Below are 19,436 nucleotides of genomic sequence, written 5' to 3'. Positions count from 1 at the left end.
AAGAAATAACGATTGCTACTTATAATATTTTAGGAGACAATTTTTGTATTATAAAGAGATATCAAACATTTTTGTCTAAGAAAGAATGTAAAGGACTGTGCTTAATTCCCGAAGGACCTTCTTTTTCCTTCAGTGCTTTTTTCAGAATAGTTTGGTTATCTCACTTCTATATGGGCAGAGAGAAACCACACATTGCACAGGATCTGCTAATGTGAGGCAGGACTTCAGAAAGACATACTTAAATATTTAAAATTAAGATTATTTTATTTAAGCCCCTGAAGCTCATTACTGCAGCAGTACTGCTAGGTGGAATTCTAAGAGGAAAGAACCAACTATTTTATATAGCCACAGGCAGGAAAATCATCACAATTAGCTACAGGAGGAACGGTGAAGTCATCTGAGGAGTTCCTGAATGCTGCACTTTGGGAAGGAAAGAGACTTGTTCCTCTGGTCTGGAGCATGTAGGAAAGGCCAGGTTCTAGACTAGAAGCAATTCAAACAAGCCATTAGGACAGTCTGGTCAGAAGGAAAACCCACTCATCAATCTCTAACAGCCAACATTTTCAATACTCTAATTCATTAGAATAAATGAAATATGACATAATTTGAACCCCAATCCTTTTACATCACACTGAATATTAGCCATGAAAGATGCAAGCCAGACAAAGAAAATTTTTTAAACCCTCAGCAAGAATTTATGACAGAACTCTTTACACCAAGACCATTTTTCTTTATACTAACTTGTGGTTTACTTCAAAGTTATACATTTAGGAAAAGTCATGGAATCTCCTGAGTTGGAAGTGACTCACAGGAATCATCAAGTCCAGCTCCTGGCTTGGCACAGGACAACCCCAAAAATCTCATCATGTGCCTGAGAGCATTGTCCAAACACTCCTTGAGCTCTGTCAGGCTTGGTGCTGTGATCACTGCCCTGGGGAGCCTGTTCAGAGCCCAGCCACCCTCGGGGGAAGAACATTTTCCTGAGATCCAATCTAAATCTCCCCTGACACAGCTTCAGGCCATTCCCTCGGGTCCTAATGCTAGTCAAGGTGGTTAATTTAATTTCATCTGTTTGCAGTAAGGATGGCTTCCTTTCCTGACACGGAGCTTTGTGTTCCCCAGGGACATGACATCAAAGAGCTGCCCTTCTCCTGTTATCTCTCCCTGCTCCACTGATCAGACTATCCAGGTCCTTACCAACAGGCTAAAATAAATTGCTCATACAAACAATTACACCGTTAGCAAGAAAACAGAAGACAGATGCACAAATCCTTGTTCTTTTAAAGAAAACAGCGTCACATTCTAAAATAAAAACCACATGGGATCTAGGCTTAAAAGCTGATAAAAATCAGCATGCAGGAGCAAAAGGAAAAGAAGAGATGAAGGAAGGCAAGAACTTCCCTGCAACAAAGGAAACGTCAGTGTAGTACGAGACACTCAAAACCTGCCACGAACTAAGCGGAGCCTGATCTGAATTCCCTGTCCAAGGTGATGGCACCCGGGAGGCACAGGCGGGGATGCAGAGTCCAAGGGGGCTCGGCGGCTTTGCGGGACCCCTCGGGGGACCGGGACGTACCGCCGGGGGCTCTGCCCGGGCCGAGGGGTCCCGCCAGCCCCCATCAGCCGCTCCGCCCGCAGCCGCACCGGGGGGGCCCCGGGAGCCCCCGTGCCCCGGCCCGCCCGCCCGCCCGCCCCGTGCCCAGCGGACCCTCGGCACCTCCCGCCCGGGCAGCGGCTCCTCGGGGGAGCCCCCCGGCCCTCCCCGCGCTCTGCCCGGCTCCGGCACCCCCGGAGACCCTCCCCGGCCACCTGCCGGGTCCCGCCGCCGGCCGCCCTCACCCGCGGACTCGCCGGTGTTGATCCAGTCCGGGTTCGCCAGGCTGGCGATGGCGAAGATGTCGGCGGCCAGGAAGAGGCATCCTGAGATGATGGTCAGTTTGTCCATGTCCTCCGGCGCTCCGGCGGCTCCCGGCTCCGGCCTCCGCCCGGCTGCCGCAGCGGGCCCGGGCCGGCGGCGCCTCACGGCCGCGGCTCCATCGGACCCGCTCGGCGCCGGAAGCGAACCCGGCGGGCGGGGGGGCGGCGGCCGCTCCGGAAGGGGAACCCGCGCTCCCCGCGCGCGCCCCGGGCGGGGCGGGGCTTCTCGAGAGGGCGGGACCAAGACAGCACAGACGGGGAGGGGCTTCTGTTGGGGGGCGTGGCCAATGCCGAAGTGGGCGGGGATCTCCGGGGAGCGCGCAGCGGGTGGGCAGGGCTTACAGCAGGTGGGTGGAGCTTGTCCTTGATGGGCGGGGGCTGATTGTTAGTGGGCGGGGAAGGGGCGGGGCCGGCACGAAGGGGCGGACTGTGAGGGACGAGGGGCGGGGCCGAGCCCACCGGTGGGTGTGGCCTAGGGGAGGGGGCGGTGCCTCAGCGCGGGTGTGTCGTGAGGGGCGGGCGGTGCCGAGAGCCCCCGGTTCGCCTCGTCCCAGCCGGGCTCTGCCCCGAAGGGGTCCGAACACTTTCCCCGCCGTTGAGTAATCCATCCCCTACCCTCATACCCTGTCGCATCCCAGTCCCCAGAGGTGTTTTTGAACCGAGAAATGAGCCGCTTGGTCAGCGCCAAGTGCTGCGGAGCTGTCGCAGGTCTGTCTTCACCACAGACACCGCCTCCTGTTTTTCAACTAACTGCTCTCTATCCGTTTGCGATGTTGGGCATGAGCCTAAATTTCGGAGCTGCTTCTGTAGCAGTGGTGAGGACAGGGCAAGGGGAAGGACTGAGGTCCCTCGGGGTTGCGCAGCTGTGGAGCCCCACACACGGGCACACGGCGTTGTGTCTGTGCCGTGCCTCTGGAACAAAACCTAATTAATCCTGGCTGGAAATCTCACCCAAACAGAGCCGGTTTTGATGGCACGCTTTTCCATGGATTCAGAACCGTGGGGAATCTGTAGCCAATAAATGAACAATGCACCAGTTGTGGGAAACCAGCCCAGTTCTGGCCACAGTAAATCTGTGCCTTCGATATTGCCATCCTGCTACGGGAATGCTGCAGCAAACGAACCTAACAGCCCCCACATCTACAGGTACTTGGAAAATACCTAATTGCTTACATATTTTTTCCCTTTCGACAGCAAACACCCACTTGTTTTTTCCAGAGCAGCACGACTGATCTATATGGAACATACCGGGAAGCCAAGTGGGTGATTGTCTGTGCTGTTTATTTTTATGTAAATCTTTTGTGTAGACAGGAGACTATACAAACAAAATGCAGATGTTAGTAAAGTAATCTTAAAGTGTTCAACAGCAATCAGTGGGATTTATTATTTGGAAGACAAACCCTGTACTTATATTCAATTGAAATTGCCTATACTTGACAGATTTTCTTAAGGGCGAAGGAAATAATAAGGCTTTTGATGAAAAATGGCTGAAATTATTCCCTTTAAACCAGGAAAAATTGGTGCATGGAAGAAATATGGATTTGAAAAATCCATTTGTTATAGGCATGCAATATTTTCTTGAAGTCTTTAATAGCTGGAAACTCCTCTGTTCTATTACTTTGTGCCCTGTTCCCTACCTTCCCTGAATGTATTGCCATTTGTAATGAATACTTAAGTAACAGCACTATTGCTTTTTCACTCGGCAAAATGTGTCACTTTTTAAGAAATAAGTTTCTAAGTAAAGTAAAAACGAATTCCAGTATATTTATTTGCAGAAAGCCGGTTCGTAGAGTACACTAACTTTTTGTAAGTATTGCTATTACAGCTTTTTGGCAGCAACTCAACAGGCAATGCCTATCTACAGAAGCAACTAAGGATGAGAGGCTTAACTGCTTGGACAATTAAGAGTGGGGACAGCACCTGCTCAAATGTCTCCTTAAACCTTTTATTGAAGAATGATATCACACTTTCAACTAATAAAATTTTCCTCTCACTTTTCAAAGGGCCATCATCAGCACTGGAAAGCCTCTCAGCACACACTGATTGCAGCACTGATGGCAAATATCAGGATGGGTGAACAAGGATTAGCTCTCCCAATGTTACTGGATGGGCAGTATCTCCAGATAACAAACCTTCTTAAGAAAAGCTCTGCTAAAACCAGATAAAAAGAACCAACTGTGATATTCAAATGCAATAGCACTGAAAATATTCTTGTTCTGCATTTATGCTTTGAGCCTTTCTCTGATTTATTTACACTTAGGCAGATCAAAAGAAACTCAATTTAAAATTACAGAGAAAAGAAACCAGCACAAACTGTATAAAGCTCAGTGCCAGCATTCCATTGTGATAAAATACCTGTGATCTTAAAATAACTCATATGGTGACTGTTTCATAATCAGATCAAGATTTAAGTCTACACGTTTTTCTCCAGCAAAAACAGATTTCCTATTCATCAGCAGGTTTGTCCAAAAATATTTTGACTGTTACCTTTATGTAGCAACTAAACTTGAATTATAACATAATTTGTTCACTGTAGTATTGTTTAAGTAATTTCACTCTACAAGTAACACAAAACTTCCCAAGGCTTGAAATTAATTTGCCTTATTGTTTGCTTTTTTATTTCTCTTTATTACACAGAGTAGTTACAAAGTGGCAATGGACTAATCTCTGTGCTTTAACAATCCATGCAGGTGTTGACTTGCTAAATGTTTTAAACCTGAAATGAACCACATCAGTGCTAGCAGACTATTACCAGTTATTAAGGGTTTCTTGTGGAACATCAGATACCTGTATTAAACTTGTAATTGAAAGCTCTGTAAATGTTACTGCTTCACATGGGTCCCCAGACCAATGACATCAGTCACATGGATAGAGTTTGGAGATGATAGTGTGCTACATTAATTCCAGGCATTAAATTGTCTCTGACATTGGAATCTATGAAGCGAAGACTTGAGTGTAATGAAGTAATTTAGAAATTTACTGTCTGTACAGTGAAAATGCATATCTTTAAATTAGAACAATTTTCCCAGCATTGCCTTTATAGTCTGGGCAGTCCTTTCTTCTTGCACCTTTCAGAGAGAGTTAGTATTCCAAGCACTAGGAAGAGATATCTACTTGTTTGATGAAATAAAATACCTCTTTTTAGGAAAGGCTTTGCCCTTTTGATCCAAATATAAAAATCAGTGGAAAAATCCAGAGCATAAAATAGAAATGGATTTGAACTAAGTACTTTCTAATTATTATTTTCTTAGGAGCTGATAGTTTTCATCTATTCCCTAAAACACCCCCTATGGCATACAAAAGTATATGTATGGTACTGATTTGATTGTTGGTTTGTTTCATTATTTGGGGTTTTTTTTACATCTATAATTAGAATACTAATAATTGAATATTAAGAATATGCATCACTGAAACTAAGCAGTTCTATTTGCAACAATTTGAAGAAGGCAACCACCAAAAGCATTTTCAATAAAGGCTATAAGAACAAGGAGTCAAATTATTTATGGCATGTGATTGTTTGATGGCTCCTTGCTCTGCCTGCTCTGCAGCAAACAGAGGTATTGCTTGTTTAAGCCCCGTGCTGGTGTGCTGCAGTTCAGTGCACAGTGTTTACTGATACTGCTCCTCTGTGCAACTGGTTCTGCCAGGCTGCTGACAGAGCTTTAGTTTGCTGCACATTGACCCTGCTTGCCTTTTTTCAGTCCCCCAAAAGTCACAGGTTTACACAGTAATTGCAAATCCCTCCATCCCCCATCTTGTTGTACCCCAGGATATACAGAGGTGCTGGGTCTCCTGTCTGCTGTTCTTGGCTGCAGTACAAACTGCAGCTCCATGCTTTCCACTGGCAGTTGATAAAAAGAACATCATTTGCAGCCTTATCCCTGAAAACACACAATCAAACACAGACAAACCCATCCCCATGCTTTCTGCTGGAATGCCTCGGCTCTTGTAGGCACCTCCTACTCATTCCCTGGCCTCTCCTGACAGTGTCTTGCACCGTGCCCATGTGAGGGCTGTTTTGACGTGCCCTCTGCTGCCTCCACAGGGAGCATAAAGTCTGGCTGGCAATAAAGTCACTGAAGTCAGAGGCCATGTCCATTTGTCACAGCCACGGATCAAGACAACTGCCAGCAGCTGATTATACCAAGATGAAGGTCTTGCTCTAATCCTGTAAAAAGCTTATCTGTTTCTTTATCAGTTTAACTACTGACAGTACTTAAAGATTAGGATTTTAAAATTAAACAGCAGGAAAAAATAAGCACTTCTTGTGAGAGCCATGGCACACAGCTTTTCAAAATATATTGCTCCCAATGCTAAAGGTGGTCCACGTAGTAAGTACAATTAATCTAGTTGGGATACAAGGCAGTTACAAGTTTTCCCGAGGTACAAAGTTTTAATAGAAATAAACCTCAGAGGCAGGGGAAGGAACAGAAGTATTAAAATGAGATAATTAGGCTAGAACAGCAGAAAGGAAGCTCACACAGCAAGGGGCTTTCCAAGAGATTAAACCTCTAAGCTTATGTTTAAATAAATCATTTGCTATGCTGAAAGAGCAGAAAAGGAATACCTTGCTTCTCTGTTGACTGAACTGCAACTTAGCTATTAGAGTCCAAACAAAATAGTATGACTATGCACAATATTAATTTGATATTAGAGGAGCTTCAGAACTAATGACCTTGTCTTTAGAACAAGTATTTGAAAGAAATGAAGACTTCCTGATTAGCTAACAGAGTAGCTATGGGAATTATTGCATCTTAAACTTACACCAGCTGTGTATTTCCAGTACAAGTGACAATGCTGACGATGACACTGGGTCCAGTAGTGATGAAGATACAGACATGGAAGCTTTTCAGCATAAATCTTCCCAGTCATACTGGTGTGAGTTCACTCATGTTACCAGCAAAGTTTGGCAGCACCTGATCCAGGCCGTAGGTACAGACAATGTGATGCTGTACTCCATAATGATGATGCTGCATTGTGCAGTCCTGGGCTAGTGGTGTTAGTCTTTCATACTGTTCCTCTTCCTCCCACCCTTCTGCATCATATACATCCTATCTGGAAGAATTTGCCTTTTCTTCACAACAGCTCAGCTCAAAACTGGCCTTCTTCAAACCCTAGATTTCTTAAGGTGCATTGTATCTGTTTTCTTTTAATATATGCCTAGACTTCAAAAAAAGTCTGTGTTCTGTATTTCAAGTTATGTACTAGCTCTACACAGCTAATCTCTTCAGAGATGTCTTCCAATGCTACTTGTAGAGAGAAACATCACCTCTGCTAGTCCCAGACAAGTAGCAGTTGCAAGCTCTAAGAAAGTAATATAGTCAGCTTTATTTGAAGGCCAGTTTCTTCATTTACTGGATTTAAAGATGGTACAGACAGTCAAAATTCAAGCATTTTTCCTGAACATACAAGAATATGTGGACAACTAGTGGCAATTACAGTATTTGTCTTCATCACAGTGATCATTTTTTATATATTTATTTTTTACATTGACTAAAATTCACATTGTTTTCTTACTGTAGTTTTCACCTTCAGTGTACAGAGCCAAACTTACCAGCCTTTTAGACACCATTTTCAGTGAAAAGAACTCAACACAAAATGTATGAACTCAGCACTTTATTTGATGAGTGCAAGCCCACAATTACTCCAGATTATTCTTCTGAAAGAACTGAATTCATAAATAACAAGTTAGTGGTAATTTATGTAGAACATGGGTGACTTAGAGCTCAGGTCCATCTTGAATCTGTATCCCAGTTTTGTTTTTACAACTCATCAAGGAAAGGAGTATTTCCCAAGTCCCCACTAGCTGCCATTGATTTCTTCCCACTGATGAACTTCTTTGCAGCCTGAAAATGAATCAGGAAAGTGGCTGTCAGGAAATACTCACTGCAACAGCTTCCCATGCTGCTCACAGCCTCAAGTCACTAAACCAAACAACACATCCTGACACTACTATAACATCATGTAAACAATCTTCCTTTGGCTGCATAAACCTAATGGCTTCTAATCCAGCTGTTCATTACTTTATAATCTAAACACAAATGGCAGAATGACAGTTGGATATAAAAGGTATGAACTCCAAAAATGGTTATTCTTAGAAAAATTATTACACCACAAAATATAGATCTCTCCTCACTACTAAAGCTATTGCTAGTTTCTGCTGCAGCACAAATAAGCAATGAATGTAAAAAAAGCAAGTTTTATATCATAGAAATTCTCTTTCTGATGGATTTCTGTATGAAGTTTGCTTCACATAAAAGGCACAAGATAATGTGCAGCAGCAATGCAGTTAAATCAATTTATCACTGAAAGCCTAATTGTTTTATTAAGCACATCAAATATTCTAGACTCAGGAATCCAAAAAGCCTTGACACAGAATCACCTGCACTGGAACTAATATGAAGTTCTCCATGAATCTTACTTGGCAATTTTGGTAAATTTAAGTGAAATAGATGAGAATTTTACATCAGTCCTAGCTACAGTACTTAGAGTGTATTGGATTAAAGGATCTTCTGTCAATCAAGTATGTAAAGATATCAAGATACCCAGCTGGGATTTGCAAATGAATTGCCTCTTTTTTTAAAGACAGTATACGTGTGTGTTTACAAACACACACAGATGAGCATCAGTTTTCCACAAAAACAACCCTTACAGAGTGATTAAGGAACACCTGTAGATGCCAACACATACTTACATTCACAACATCAGCAGTGGCTACAGAGTCGATTTTCTGAGCAACAGCAGATGGTGACGTGTGTGTGCCAGAAACCAGCGACTCGGAGCCAATTTCATTCAGCAACCCTTGTGCTGTCTCCACTGACATCAAATAGTTGGCTTTCAGCTGATTCCTGCCATCAAACAAAGCACCAAGAATGAGTGAGCATCTGAGTCCTGCTATCACCTTCCCCACCACCCCTGTAAACACAAAGAGTTTCGGTGCTTTTTAAGTTTTCCAGACTGCTCTCCATTTTGCAAGGTTTTCCTTTTCAAGTACAGAAGGGTTCCACAGTTAGGAAAGTGTCACCACAAATAGCCCAAGCATCAACGTGCCAGGTACCTGAACACCTACTGCCTCCCCACATGGTCAGAAGATCTCTAGCTCAAGATTTCTGTTTGAAGTAACTAATGCAGTACTCTATGAAGTTTAAACCTAATGTTTCTCATGAAAAACAGATGCATGCAGAGCAATTTTGTGTTTAAATGATAAGCAGTGAATGTAAATGGTCAGTCACCTTGTGCAATAGTTCCATGTGTTGTTAAAAGACAGCAAGTTCACACTTTTTTCCTGTTTTATGCAGTCTCACTGCTACATATGAAAACCTTTTTTTATAAGCCAGTCCTTTTTTTTTTAAATATAAAAAGATAGAAAATTATTTATTCCAATAGCAAATTATTAAGTAGCTTAGTATTTCCACCATTTAGCTACTAATGACCAAAGCAGAACCAATCATGTCTAGGCTATCAAGTTTTGAGTAATTATACTTTACATGGAGTCTTATAAGTATTTTACACATGCAACAGACAAAATTTTCCAACTGAAGTGTCGGTATTACTGTTTCTGTAATAGTAATTTCCCCCCCCCTCCATCTGAAACATTCCTAGGGGCATGTATTTCAAGCACTTGGATGGAACATCACTAATTCAGCACTTCACACTTGCAGACCCTCATTACTATTATTCTTTGAAGATGGCACAGATTGCTTAATATAATTGTTTTGGGAATTCCTGCAGTGCAACTGTAAAGGGAATTACCTAAATAAGGCAATTTAGGATTCTAATTTAAATACATCTTAATACTACAGAGTATGATTAAAACAACAGAATCTGCTGACACTAGCTAATTTCTTATATTGAAAACATGAACACTTACCTAACAAGCTTTTATTAGGAAATAACACTACTGGAGAACCAGTAGAGCTTTGGAAACCAGTACTGACAGCAGTTCAGTTTTAATGCAGGACTGTGAGCAGCTCCCCATGGAAATAACTACAGGATGAAAAACTCTGCTGTACAGACTAAGTGTCTGACAAAGTAGCTACATGCTAAGAAACTTTTCTTTACAGCACACGAGCCAGTTCTTTACACACTTACTTTGCCGTTGTGACCTCGGCATCGGTGACACCGCCCTGAGCAACTGCCTTTACCTGGTTCAAAGCAGCTTTAATGACCTGAGGAAAATCACACCATTTAAAACTTCTTCCCACATTTAAACTTCAACAGGTTATTTCTATGATCTGGGATCTTGGAAACTTCAGGGGAGAGCAGCTGACAATGTTAGGATTGTCTGCCTGAACACAATTCTGAATGGCTTTATAACAAAACTAAAACCTCTGTAATGAATGCCCCAGTGAACACAGAAACCAGTGTGGATTTTAACTGCACCACAACTTTAATTTATATGGTGCCACCATTTTTCATGAGAGTATTCAGTTCTGCCAGCTTCAAGAGCCAGCTTACAAATGTAAATCAGCAATTGCAGTCAGCAATTCAAGGCACTTTACTATTTCCAGTTCATATTATGTATCTGTCCTTCTCAGAAAGTAAGTCTCATTCTCAGCTTACAGAGCTGGGTCATAACTGAACATGCAGCATTCTTATATAGCAAACCAGATTAATTTCCTTCTTTTAGATGAATCAGTCACTATCACAAATCAAAACACTACTTTGAAGGTTATGTTGTTAATACTTAAATTCTCATCAGCAACTCACCTCCCCAGTATTTGCAGCCTGGGATATGGTATAAATCCCAAAGAGCCCAGAATCAGAGTAATTAACATTAAATGCGGAAGCCTGCAAAAAACAAACATCATCAACTGTTTCAAGTACCAGAGCAATTCAGCATCAAACACAGGAAAATAATTACTATAAGGATCTAAAGTACTTAATTCAGGAAGCTAAACTCCATCTGTGCAGAGGAAAGATCAGATTGGAAAGCTTCATTGATACATTGTAACGTGTGCAAGAACGAAATAATTAAGACTGCAGCCGAAGGTAGTAGCCTTTCAAAGATAATACACATTTTACAGAAAATATTACAGAACTTACATCAAATGGTTGGCTAGTTGCTTTAGCAACAGCCTGGGACAATTTGCTGGTAACACAGCTTCCCCTCTTGACAAGGGGCCCAGCTCCTAAAACATACTGAAGAACACTGAAGGCATTTGCTTCTGCACTCCCAACAGCAGCTCCTTCTGCTACAATAGCAGCATGGACAAGGCTATCACCATTCTGTTTTCTGATTTCTCCTAAAAATACAAAACCAGAACAAAAGGTAGTAAGTGTTCAGTTAGAAACCACTGTGCATTCACAGGTATGGAAAGGAAATATTTCCCTTTCACGAGAGGGAAGCCAGGGTCTGAAGTTACTGCATGTCTACTCAGGAAGACACCATGAAGCTGTTTGTAGACTGTACATAATTTTAAAAGTCCTTTACATTCAAAATTTTCTTGCAAGGACAAAACCAAGTACCTCACTATGCCTTACTGGAACCTGACCCTAAACCATACACAGTGTGGGATGATAAAACTCAGTGAGTCTCCACACAACAAGTATCCAGAAAAGCAGTGCACCTTCTGTTCATAATAATATTTATTCTGGTTTATAGAAACTGGAGTTATTCCAGTCAAATATTAAATGTTGGAAACTTTCTTTCCCCTCCAACCTCTTTATAGAAACATCCAATACTCCAACTAACCAGTAGCTGTCGCTTTCAGTGCAAGATACTGCTCTGAAAGAACTAAGCATTGCTTTGACTTACAACATTTTAACACATCTTCCCTAAGAAGAAATGCTACCTTCACTTCTTGACAGCCCTTAACCTACTCTTAAGGGAATCTTACCAAAACTGCCAAGAGAAACCATATGCCAGCTTGTTTTTCACTTTATAGAATAAATGATCTCGCAGTAAAACTTTGTTGAAGATCTGGGTTCAGTTTTATGGCAGAACTTTCCACGGTGGGGAATAATCCTCTGCTTATTTAAATGGGCGACACCTCTGAACTGTCACCTCCCATGTCCAGCATTTAGTGCAACTATACAGTTTTCAGTTGCAATTTTGAATAATACTATATTTATAACAAACAGGAAATCAGTCATTCAAATAAGAAACTTACCCCCTCGATAAACAGCCTTTGCACCAGAAGCACCAGCTCCACTTCGGATATTTAGGAATTGCTCTGCCACTTTCTTTAAGTCAGAGTGCTTCACACCTGCAATACAAGTTATTCCAAGTAATGCAATGACATTGAAAAGCTACAGCAGTCAGATAAAAGGGTGTGAAGCGTGCACCACAACACTTTACTTCTAGGAGAACTCCAATTTCTACTGGAGTTCTGCATGACCCGCAGAGTCCATCCAAGAACACACGTACCTATTCCAACGAGAGCCATTCTCCCACTTGTGAAATTGTTCTGTACAAAATGGTGAAGCTGCAACAGTAAATTCACATTTTAGAGTATTTTGTATAAAAAACAAACATCTTGAGTGTGTTTCTGACATACCCCTTTGCAGCAAACCCCAATGCTTCCAAAAGGAACTGCCCATAGAATGGCACTTCATTGCATTCCCCAGAGACAACCACAAAACCCTTTTATACAAGAACACCTGCATTTCATTGACAACCTTATTATCAACAGAAAGCCACTGACAACAACCACCTCTCTAAATGTGAATATGAGTTCTGTACCCAGTACTAAAAGCTGCATGAAAATAAAATTACTGGAACACTAGACTAATAAGGTAGTAAATACTAACTGTATATTTCCTAAATTAATTTCCTCTCACAAGTGACATCACCCGTTCCCGATAAAAAAACTGAAGCAGATTCCTAACACAACACAAATAACCCTACCTGCTCAGAAGTAATTTTTCCAACTCTGTAATCTGGACAGTACAAGGGGTTTGCCAGAGCATTCTTGTAAGCTGCAGCATGCAAGTTTTCCAGCACTCCTAAGAGGAACAAAGTTTCAGTGATGATGGTTAATGTAACAGACACTTGTAATGAAGATTCTGAATGAAACTAAACAAAACAGAGCTGTGGTCCACTTTAAGGACCATAAGATCTGCAAAAACAGGGCTAGAATAATCTAGTCCACATGAAGTTTCATCCAAATCTTTGGGCTGGAGCAATCTGGTCTGAGGCCTTCTATCCTTCTGTAACTTATTAAAAAGAAACCAAAACAAACTAATAACTTGTATATGATCAACACTTTTTGGCCTCAACAGTAAGCTATAAATGCAATCAGTGTGTGGAGAAGGGGTGCAGTAGAAAAACAACAACAATCTTTTAATTAGTTTCAGAATCATCATCTTCACTGTAAGCATTCCTTGTTCTTGATCTTGAGAAAAGAACAGGCTCTCTGTAATACTATTTGTAGCTTTGTGAGGTGTCTCATTCATCTCCCTATTGATATGAAGCATGCCAGTGTCTTAAAGTACCTTCTCTATACTTTTTTCTTGTATCCAATAGCATTCTACTCATTCCTGTTTGATATTCTCCCAGTATTTGTTCATACTTTTTCCTAAAGAGATGACAATCCTTTCTTCATAGTTCTGTTTCTGAACATAACGGTAACTGAAAATATTAAATTACTATGAAAACCAACCTGCAGTTGATGCAAGTTAAAAACAAACCAAAAAAAAGACTGTGACTCTGATTTAAAAAAATAGTAGGACTTCAATATAAGCCAGAGATTTTTCCAACATTACATTGTCACCTTCAGTGGGTTATGAAGGTGAGCATCCTTCACAGAGTGGTACAGATGATGTTTATTGTGCAGAACTACCTGGGTGATCTTGGATCACCCCTGTTAATAACACAAGATAAAGTGGAATAGGCTCGATCTGGCTGAGGCTTTGTGTGTCTTTGCTTTTCTTTAAACACAGAAACCTAAATTTACCATCCTAAAGCTGGAATCCATTTTCAGTGTGATGAAAATACATGTTGTTTTTATACCAAAATAACCATATTCAAGAAGTCTTTTGTAGAATACTGTTTTCACACCAATGAGTAATACCTAAATAGTTTTCACTACACAAGCTGTTGCAAATACATTGTCAACAACAGTCATGATTTGCACATTCTTTGGTTGTACTCCAAAAGAATTAAAAAGGTAAAATGAAAGCTGTCAAGAACGGTGTAAACTGTCTTCAGTATGTTATTTGCTAAATGTTACCATGGGTTGGAAAAATCTGTGTATTAAAAAAAGTTCCATTACAACAAAAAGATCATACCTATCAACAGGCTGAAATATTAAATGGTCATGTGAAAGAGCAAAAGGGAAACTATTTTTTCCACATTTTTTCGTTTTGGAGGAACTCTCACAGAGAGTAAGAAAACACACTTACCAACTTGAGGACTCTGATAAGCAATTGCTTTATCAACTTTCAATTTTGGCTGAAGATCAGCTACTTCCCATGGTCTGAACTCTGATGCTGTGGTGACATTAAGAAGATACTCCATTACTGTATCACTAGACAAAAAAAGTTACAAAGGCATTAACCACAAAAGTAAAACATACTTCTGCAGTTCAAACAGATCTGTAAGCAACACATTAACAACAAAATGTATCCGAGCAGTTATTACGACTGCTATACAAAGTACAAGAATTCAACTTCAGTTCTGTAGCATTCATATGCTCAGGAATATGACACAGAAGTTGAATATTAATATATTGATTTATTGATTTATTACAGAAGCACAAGGACACTCCTCCCACCCTGTAAAATGACAGATCTTTACTACAAAAAGTTTGTACAGAATGCAGTAATTCCCTTTACAGCACATCCAGATACCTACACATAGTCCCGCAGACATTCAACACTGTAAGCAATCTTCTCTCTTGTTGAGTACACACTAAAGGAGAAAAAAGCAAAACCCATTTCAGCACAGAACACAGAAGTGGATTTTCCCACATTTTCCACATTTATTGAATTCAGCAGCAAGATATGGACTGGAATAGTCATTTAACCTTAAATCTGCTTGGGATGACTGTTTAAAGGAGTGATAATACAAACACTGCAAAACCAGACATAATTAAAACTCCCATCTTCAATACTCAAGTAATAACAAGCGTCACGTGACCAACAGAATTTAAGATACCACAATAATTCAAGGTAAAACAGCAAACAAGGCTGAATAGCAGAACAAGAAAAATGTATATATGTATTAAATAAAGAAATTTAGAAATTATTCTCTTTGGGCAGAAAACATATTTGGTCTTGTCCTTTCACTTCAAATGCATTTGTTATTGACAGGAACAAAAAAGGGTAGTCTCAAGTCTGTTTTTAACCAAATTCTAAATAAAACAATCTTACTGGATGATTTCAAGATACATTGCAAGAAATGAGGCACAGCGAGATCCCTCTTTTATTTCTCTTAGTCTTGTTTTCTAGGCTTTAAACTCTCAAATCACGAAAGCCAACTACTGTCTGAATTGTTCCCGAACTTGCACTATGAGTAGTATCTATTCACAAAAGATGGAGAAAAAAAATAACCTACTGACTTCAGCAAGTTTAATCTTGAAGTCTGAAAAGGCAGAAAGAAAATTTAAGCTTTCTAGACAAATTATATTTCTTCCAGGTACACAACGTTTATATTTTGCTTACTGAAAGGTCTTTGTAAAATACAAATCCCGAGTGCACTCTTGAAGCTTCGTAAAATGTGAAGTACAAGATGTTCCTTGACAACATTCACTTTTCAAGTACCAGTTCCACACTGAGCTTATCCACCTACACATTGTTGTGCATATTGTCTTCTGTTCCCTTCAGTCACAGAGCTCATTTGCATCCTACCAAGACAGATTATTTCTCTATGTGGTTACAAACCTCAGGCTGCCCCCAACAGCTTCAATGCCTCGAGTAATCCGGAAGGAGGATGCTCCTTTAGTAGTCTATGAAAATAATAAAAAAAACCAAAAGGCAACTTATAATTCTAGCTATTTAAGAACAGGTTTGGGGTTAATGGCAGCAATAAGAAAAACTATTCAGAAATATTCCACACACATGCACAAAATTGAGCTTGTGTCAGCCACCTAAAATAATTTTTACTGCAGCCTAAATAAAATAATTTATGTGCAAAGTTAGATATATATATATATAATATATATATATATATATATATATATATATACCTACACTTTCAGGCACCACAGGAGAGCATAATTCTAAAGAAATATTTCTTCCTGTCTTCCAGGACATAATGTCATTTCTCCTGCACTCAAACCAGGTAACCAAGTACCAGGGTCCACTGTTTCCCACTTTATAGGATGTTACATTAAATTTTTTACCGTAACGCTTACTTTTGCAATAATAAACTTTTGACCACTGCATCTACTGCCAACATCATAACAAAGGGAATAAGCACCTACCAAATTAGATGCAAGACGAAGCAGGTGAGCAGTTCCCAGGTTGCTGGTGGTTTCATATCTGCTGCCTGTTTTAATAAACACACCAATTCTTGAAGCTGGAGAAAAGTTTTCCAGAGATGCAATAACTAAGCCATTTGGTAATTTTGTGATCTGTATTAAAGAGGAAAAAAAAAATGGTTTAGTCATTCACTGGAAGTACAGTCACAGCTCTGCTTCGACTGAGTTTTAAAAAATAAATTAAAAGGAAAGAGAAATAAATACCAGTACTCATACTGACCTCAAGATCCTCAGACTCTGGAGATAATTTCACTTTTGCTGCAGTTGGTGAGCTTTTAACTTTAGGAGCTACTTTAAGAGAGTAAAATCTCTTCTAGAAGAGAAAGCAAAAGAGAATGGATTTCCTTAGTTCATTTATCATATGTTCCATTACATACTGAGGAAGCAACTAATTTTAAACTAGAAATACAATGAAGGATTTCAAACCCCAGAGTAAAAACAGTGATTCCCATGTAATTACTCTGATTATTTTTTACATCACTGTTGAAACCTGTGCAATGATTTACACAAGCTTTCTGGAAGTTCAAGAAACAGCACTGCAAGAGAGCTTTTGTTTTTCCCCTCTGCTGCTGTGCAGTGGGAATCTCTCCTGTCCTATACAGTCTGTAGGACCCCTGCATAGCAATGACTGAACCAGCAGCCACATGTGCAGCACACCAGCTTGGAGATAACTGTATTTATCAGGTGGAGGCACTTCAGCTCCTGAAGAGTCACCCCCCAGAGCACCAACCTGCCTACACTGACTGCTGCACACAAAGAGGACACATAGGCAAGCCCTCAAACTCAAGTTTGGACCTGACAGAGCGGGTCCAGAGGAGACCACGAAGATGATCAAAGGGCTGGAGCACCTCTGCTACACAGACAAGCTGAGAGAGCTGGGGGTGTTCAGCCTGGGGGAGAGAAGGCTCTGGGGAGACCTCACTGCAGTCCTGCAATACCTTAAAGGGGCTTATAAGAGAGATGAAGAAAGACTTTTTATCCAGGCAGACAGTGACAGGATAAGGGGCAATGGTTTTAAGCTGAGAGAGGGCAAGTTTAGATGAGGTGTTAGGAAGAAATTCTTAACTGTGAGGGTGGTGAGGCACTGGCACAGATTGCCCAGCAAAGCTGTAGCTGCCCCACCCCTGGAGGTGTTCAAGGCCAGGTTGGATGGAGCTCTGAGCAACCTGATCTAGTGAATGAAATCCCTGACTGGCAGGAGGGTTGGAAGTAGATGGTCTTTAAGGTCTCTTCCAACCCAAACCAGTGGTTTGCTTACAAAACCAGGGGATAAGAGTTGATATGGCTAAAGGCATAATTAATCTGGGTGCACAAGATTGCTCATCAAGTCCATACTGGGGGGACCCAGGGGTCTTAGCTGCATAACTGAAGATGAACAACTTCACGTAAGGAAACAATTAATATAATGCAAACTCTTCTAAGAACTCAAACTGGTGTGTAAATATGCTAATATTTCAGGAAAACAGTTAACACAGTCCAGCCTTTTTCTAAGAAACATGTTGAATGTGTATATCTCTACAGTATAAATAAACTGCTAATTCAAGGGATAGGAGATATCCCCTGCGTGCCTGGCACAGAAATAAAGTGATGCCTGCTTTCTAATCCTGCAAAGAGTGTTGGAGAATTTTATTGATTTTTCGGTTACAATTCCACGACTCTAGGATTCTAAAAACCAGAAGCAGTTCTTCACATAGCAAAAGCCTTCCCTTCAGCAGCTAGCAACAGAAATGACAAGACTATCAATCTAAAATCTGAAATTTATTTCTTTCCACCCTCTTTAGAAGTTGCTTATACTTGTAGAATAAACTTACATATTACTCTTATTTTCACATTAAAAAAATAACTTCATTCCCATACATGTCAAGGTGAAAACTGAGTGACAGCAGCACCACTGCCCCCAGCTGTAGGGATACCAGTGATGTAATTCCCCTTGCTTTGCCACAGGCTGTTCCGTGTATGGGTCTGGGAAAAACTCCCTTCTTCCCCCATCAAAAACTGGGTATGATACCGAGTTTTAACCTCTAAGCCTCCTTATTTATCAATTACTAAATCATGTCTAAAACAACCACGCTGTCAATCACTCAGAAGTCATTCTCCCACTAGGGCGCGTTTCTCGCGGAGCTCTAACCCCGGTTCTATCCCGCTGTACCAGCTCCACGGGAGCCTCTGCAGCGGGACAAGGTCTCTGCCCTCCCGCCTGTGGGACAGGCCGAGCCCCAACGCCAAAGGCACCACCGTGTCACCACAAGCAGCCGGATCCCCTCAGGGGCCACTCCCCCCTCGGGCGCTGCCGGGGGCGGCTCCGGTGCAGCCCCCGGGGCCACTCCCTGCCCGGGCCCGGCCCGCGGCCTGCCTGACCTTCACCCGCCGCCGCACTCCTCTGCCCGCCCGCCCCGCCCGGCCCCGGCCTTGGCGCCCACCGCGACCCCGCCGCCAGCCCCGCCCGGGGCCACGGCCCGCCCGCGCCCCCCGCCCGGCTCCCGCCCCGCGCCGCCCGGGTCAGGCCCGCCCGCAGCCGCCGGGGCGCGGACAGCGGCTGTCACGGCCGACCGTGCCCCTCCCGCACCGCCCACGACGTCCTCGCGTCCGCCTCACCGAGAGCGACCGCGCGGCCACCGGGAAGCCCCTCATCGTCCCGCGCCCCTCGGCTCGGCCCCGGCCAGGACAAGATGGCTGTGCCGCAGGGACACCCCGCCTTCCCGGCACGCCCCGCGCCGCGCTGACCTTCTGCCGAGCGCAGCCCCAACTCTACTGCTCCGGCCGGGCGCGAACAGCGCCACCGCGCGGGCACCAGGGGCAGTGCGCCTGCGCGGAGCGCGCCCCCTGCCGGGCACTGCGGGCCGGGACACGCTGCGGGCAGCGCGGGCGGGAATCCCTCGGGAATATCCCTCGAGAAGATGCCTCGGGAATGTGCCTCGGGAATGTGCCTCGGGGCGCGCGGTCCTGGGGCAGCTGTGCCGAGCCGTAAACAAACAGCGGTAGGGCCGTTCCGTGGCGCTTGCAGCCGCCTTTCCCCGAGCGCTGGAAACTGAGGTGCTGGAGCGTATTCAAAGAAGGGCATCGGGGCTGGTGGAGGGTCCGGAGCACAACTCCTAC

General features: G+C 42.6%; 2 protein-coding genes across 3 annotated transcripts in view; both read right to left on the bottom strand.

The window, feature by feature from the left end:
* The window catches only part of MOSMO (modulator of smoothened), a 28,119-nt gene extending 26,100 nt beyond the window's left edge, over positions 1–2,019 (bottom strand). For both annotated transcript variants that reach the window (XR_004359892.1, XM_032703992.1), the window contains exon 1: positions 1,840–2,019. Coding sequence is in view for 1 of the 2 variants with exons in the window: in XM_032703992.1 (XP_032559883.1) it covers positions 1,840–1,945 (106 nt within the window). In the remaining variant the exon portion in view is untranslated. The remainder of the gene's footprint in view (positions 1–1,839) is intronic.
* A 5,211-nt stretch (positions 2,020–7,230) lies between these two features.
* LOC116794921 (cytochrome b-c1 complex subunit 2, mitochondrial) lies at positions 7,231–19,066 on the bottom strand. The gene is made up of 14 exons (XM_032704122.1): positions 18,936–19,066; positions 16,561–16,653; positions 16,284–16,433; positions 15,742–15,806; positions 14,714–14,770; positions 14,263–14,387; positions 12,767–12,864; positions 12,287–12,344; positions 12,030–12,125; positions 10,963–11,162; positions 10,627–10,707; positions 10,009–10,085; positions 8,612–8,765; positions 7,231–7,763 (listed from the first exon to the last, which is right to left on the bottom strand). The coding sequence occupies exons 1-14, from the start codon at positions 18,969–18,971 to the stop codon at positions 7,680–7,682; spliced, it is 1,374 nt and encodes a 457-aa protein (XP_032560013.1). The 5' UTR covers positions 18,972–19,066; the 3' UTR covers positions 7,231–7,679.
* Between the last annotated feature and the right edge of the window lie 370 nt (positions 19,067–19,436).

Source organism: Chiroxiphia lanceolata, chromosome 16 (assembly GCF_009829145.1).
Source record: "Chiroxiphia lanceolata isolate bChiLan1 chromosome 16, bChiLan1.pri, whole genome shotgun sequence".
NCBI classification, from domain to species: domain Eukaryota; kingdom Metazoa; phylum Chordata; class Aves; order Passeriformes; family Pipridae; genus Chiroxiphia; species Chiroxiphia lanceolata.
This window is presented reverse-complemented; position numbering and strand designations above follow the sequence as displayed.

Bases quoted from the DNA above. Each gene is read 5' to 3' on its own strand.
- LOC116794921 (XM_032704122.1), bottom strand. From the start codon at position 18,971: ATGAGGGGCTTCCCGGTGGCCGCGCGGTCGCTCTCG. The intron at 15,807-16,283 runs GTAGGTGCTTAT...TTATTTTCATAG, and splicing joins TTCGTCTTGCATCTAATTTG to ACTACTAAAGGAGCATCCTC. The intron at 12,345-12,766 runs GTAGGGTTATTT...TTACTGTTGCAG, and splicing joins GAAAAATTACTTCTGAGCAG to CTTCACCATTTTGTACAGAA.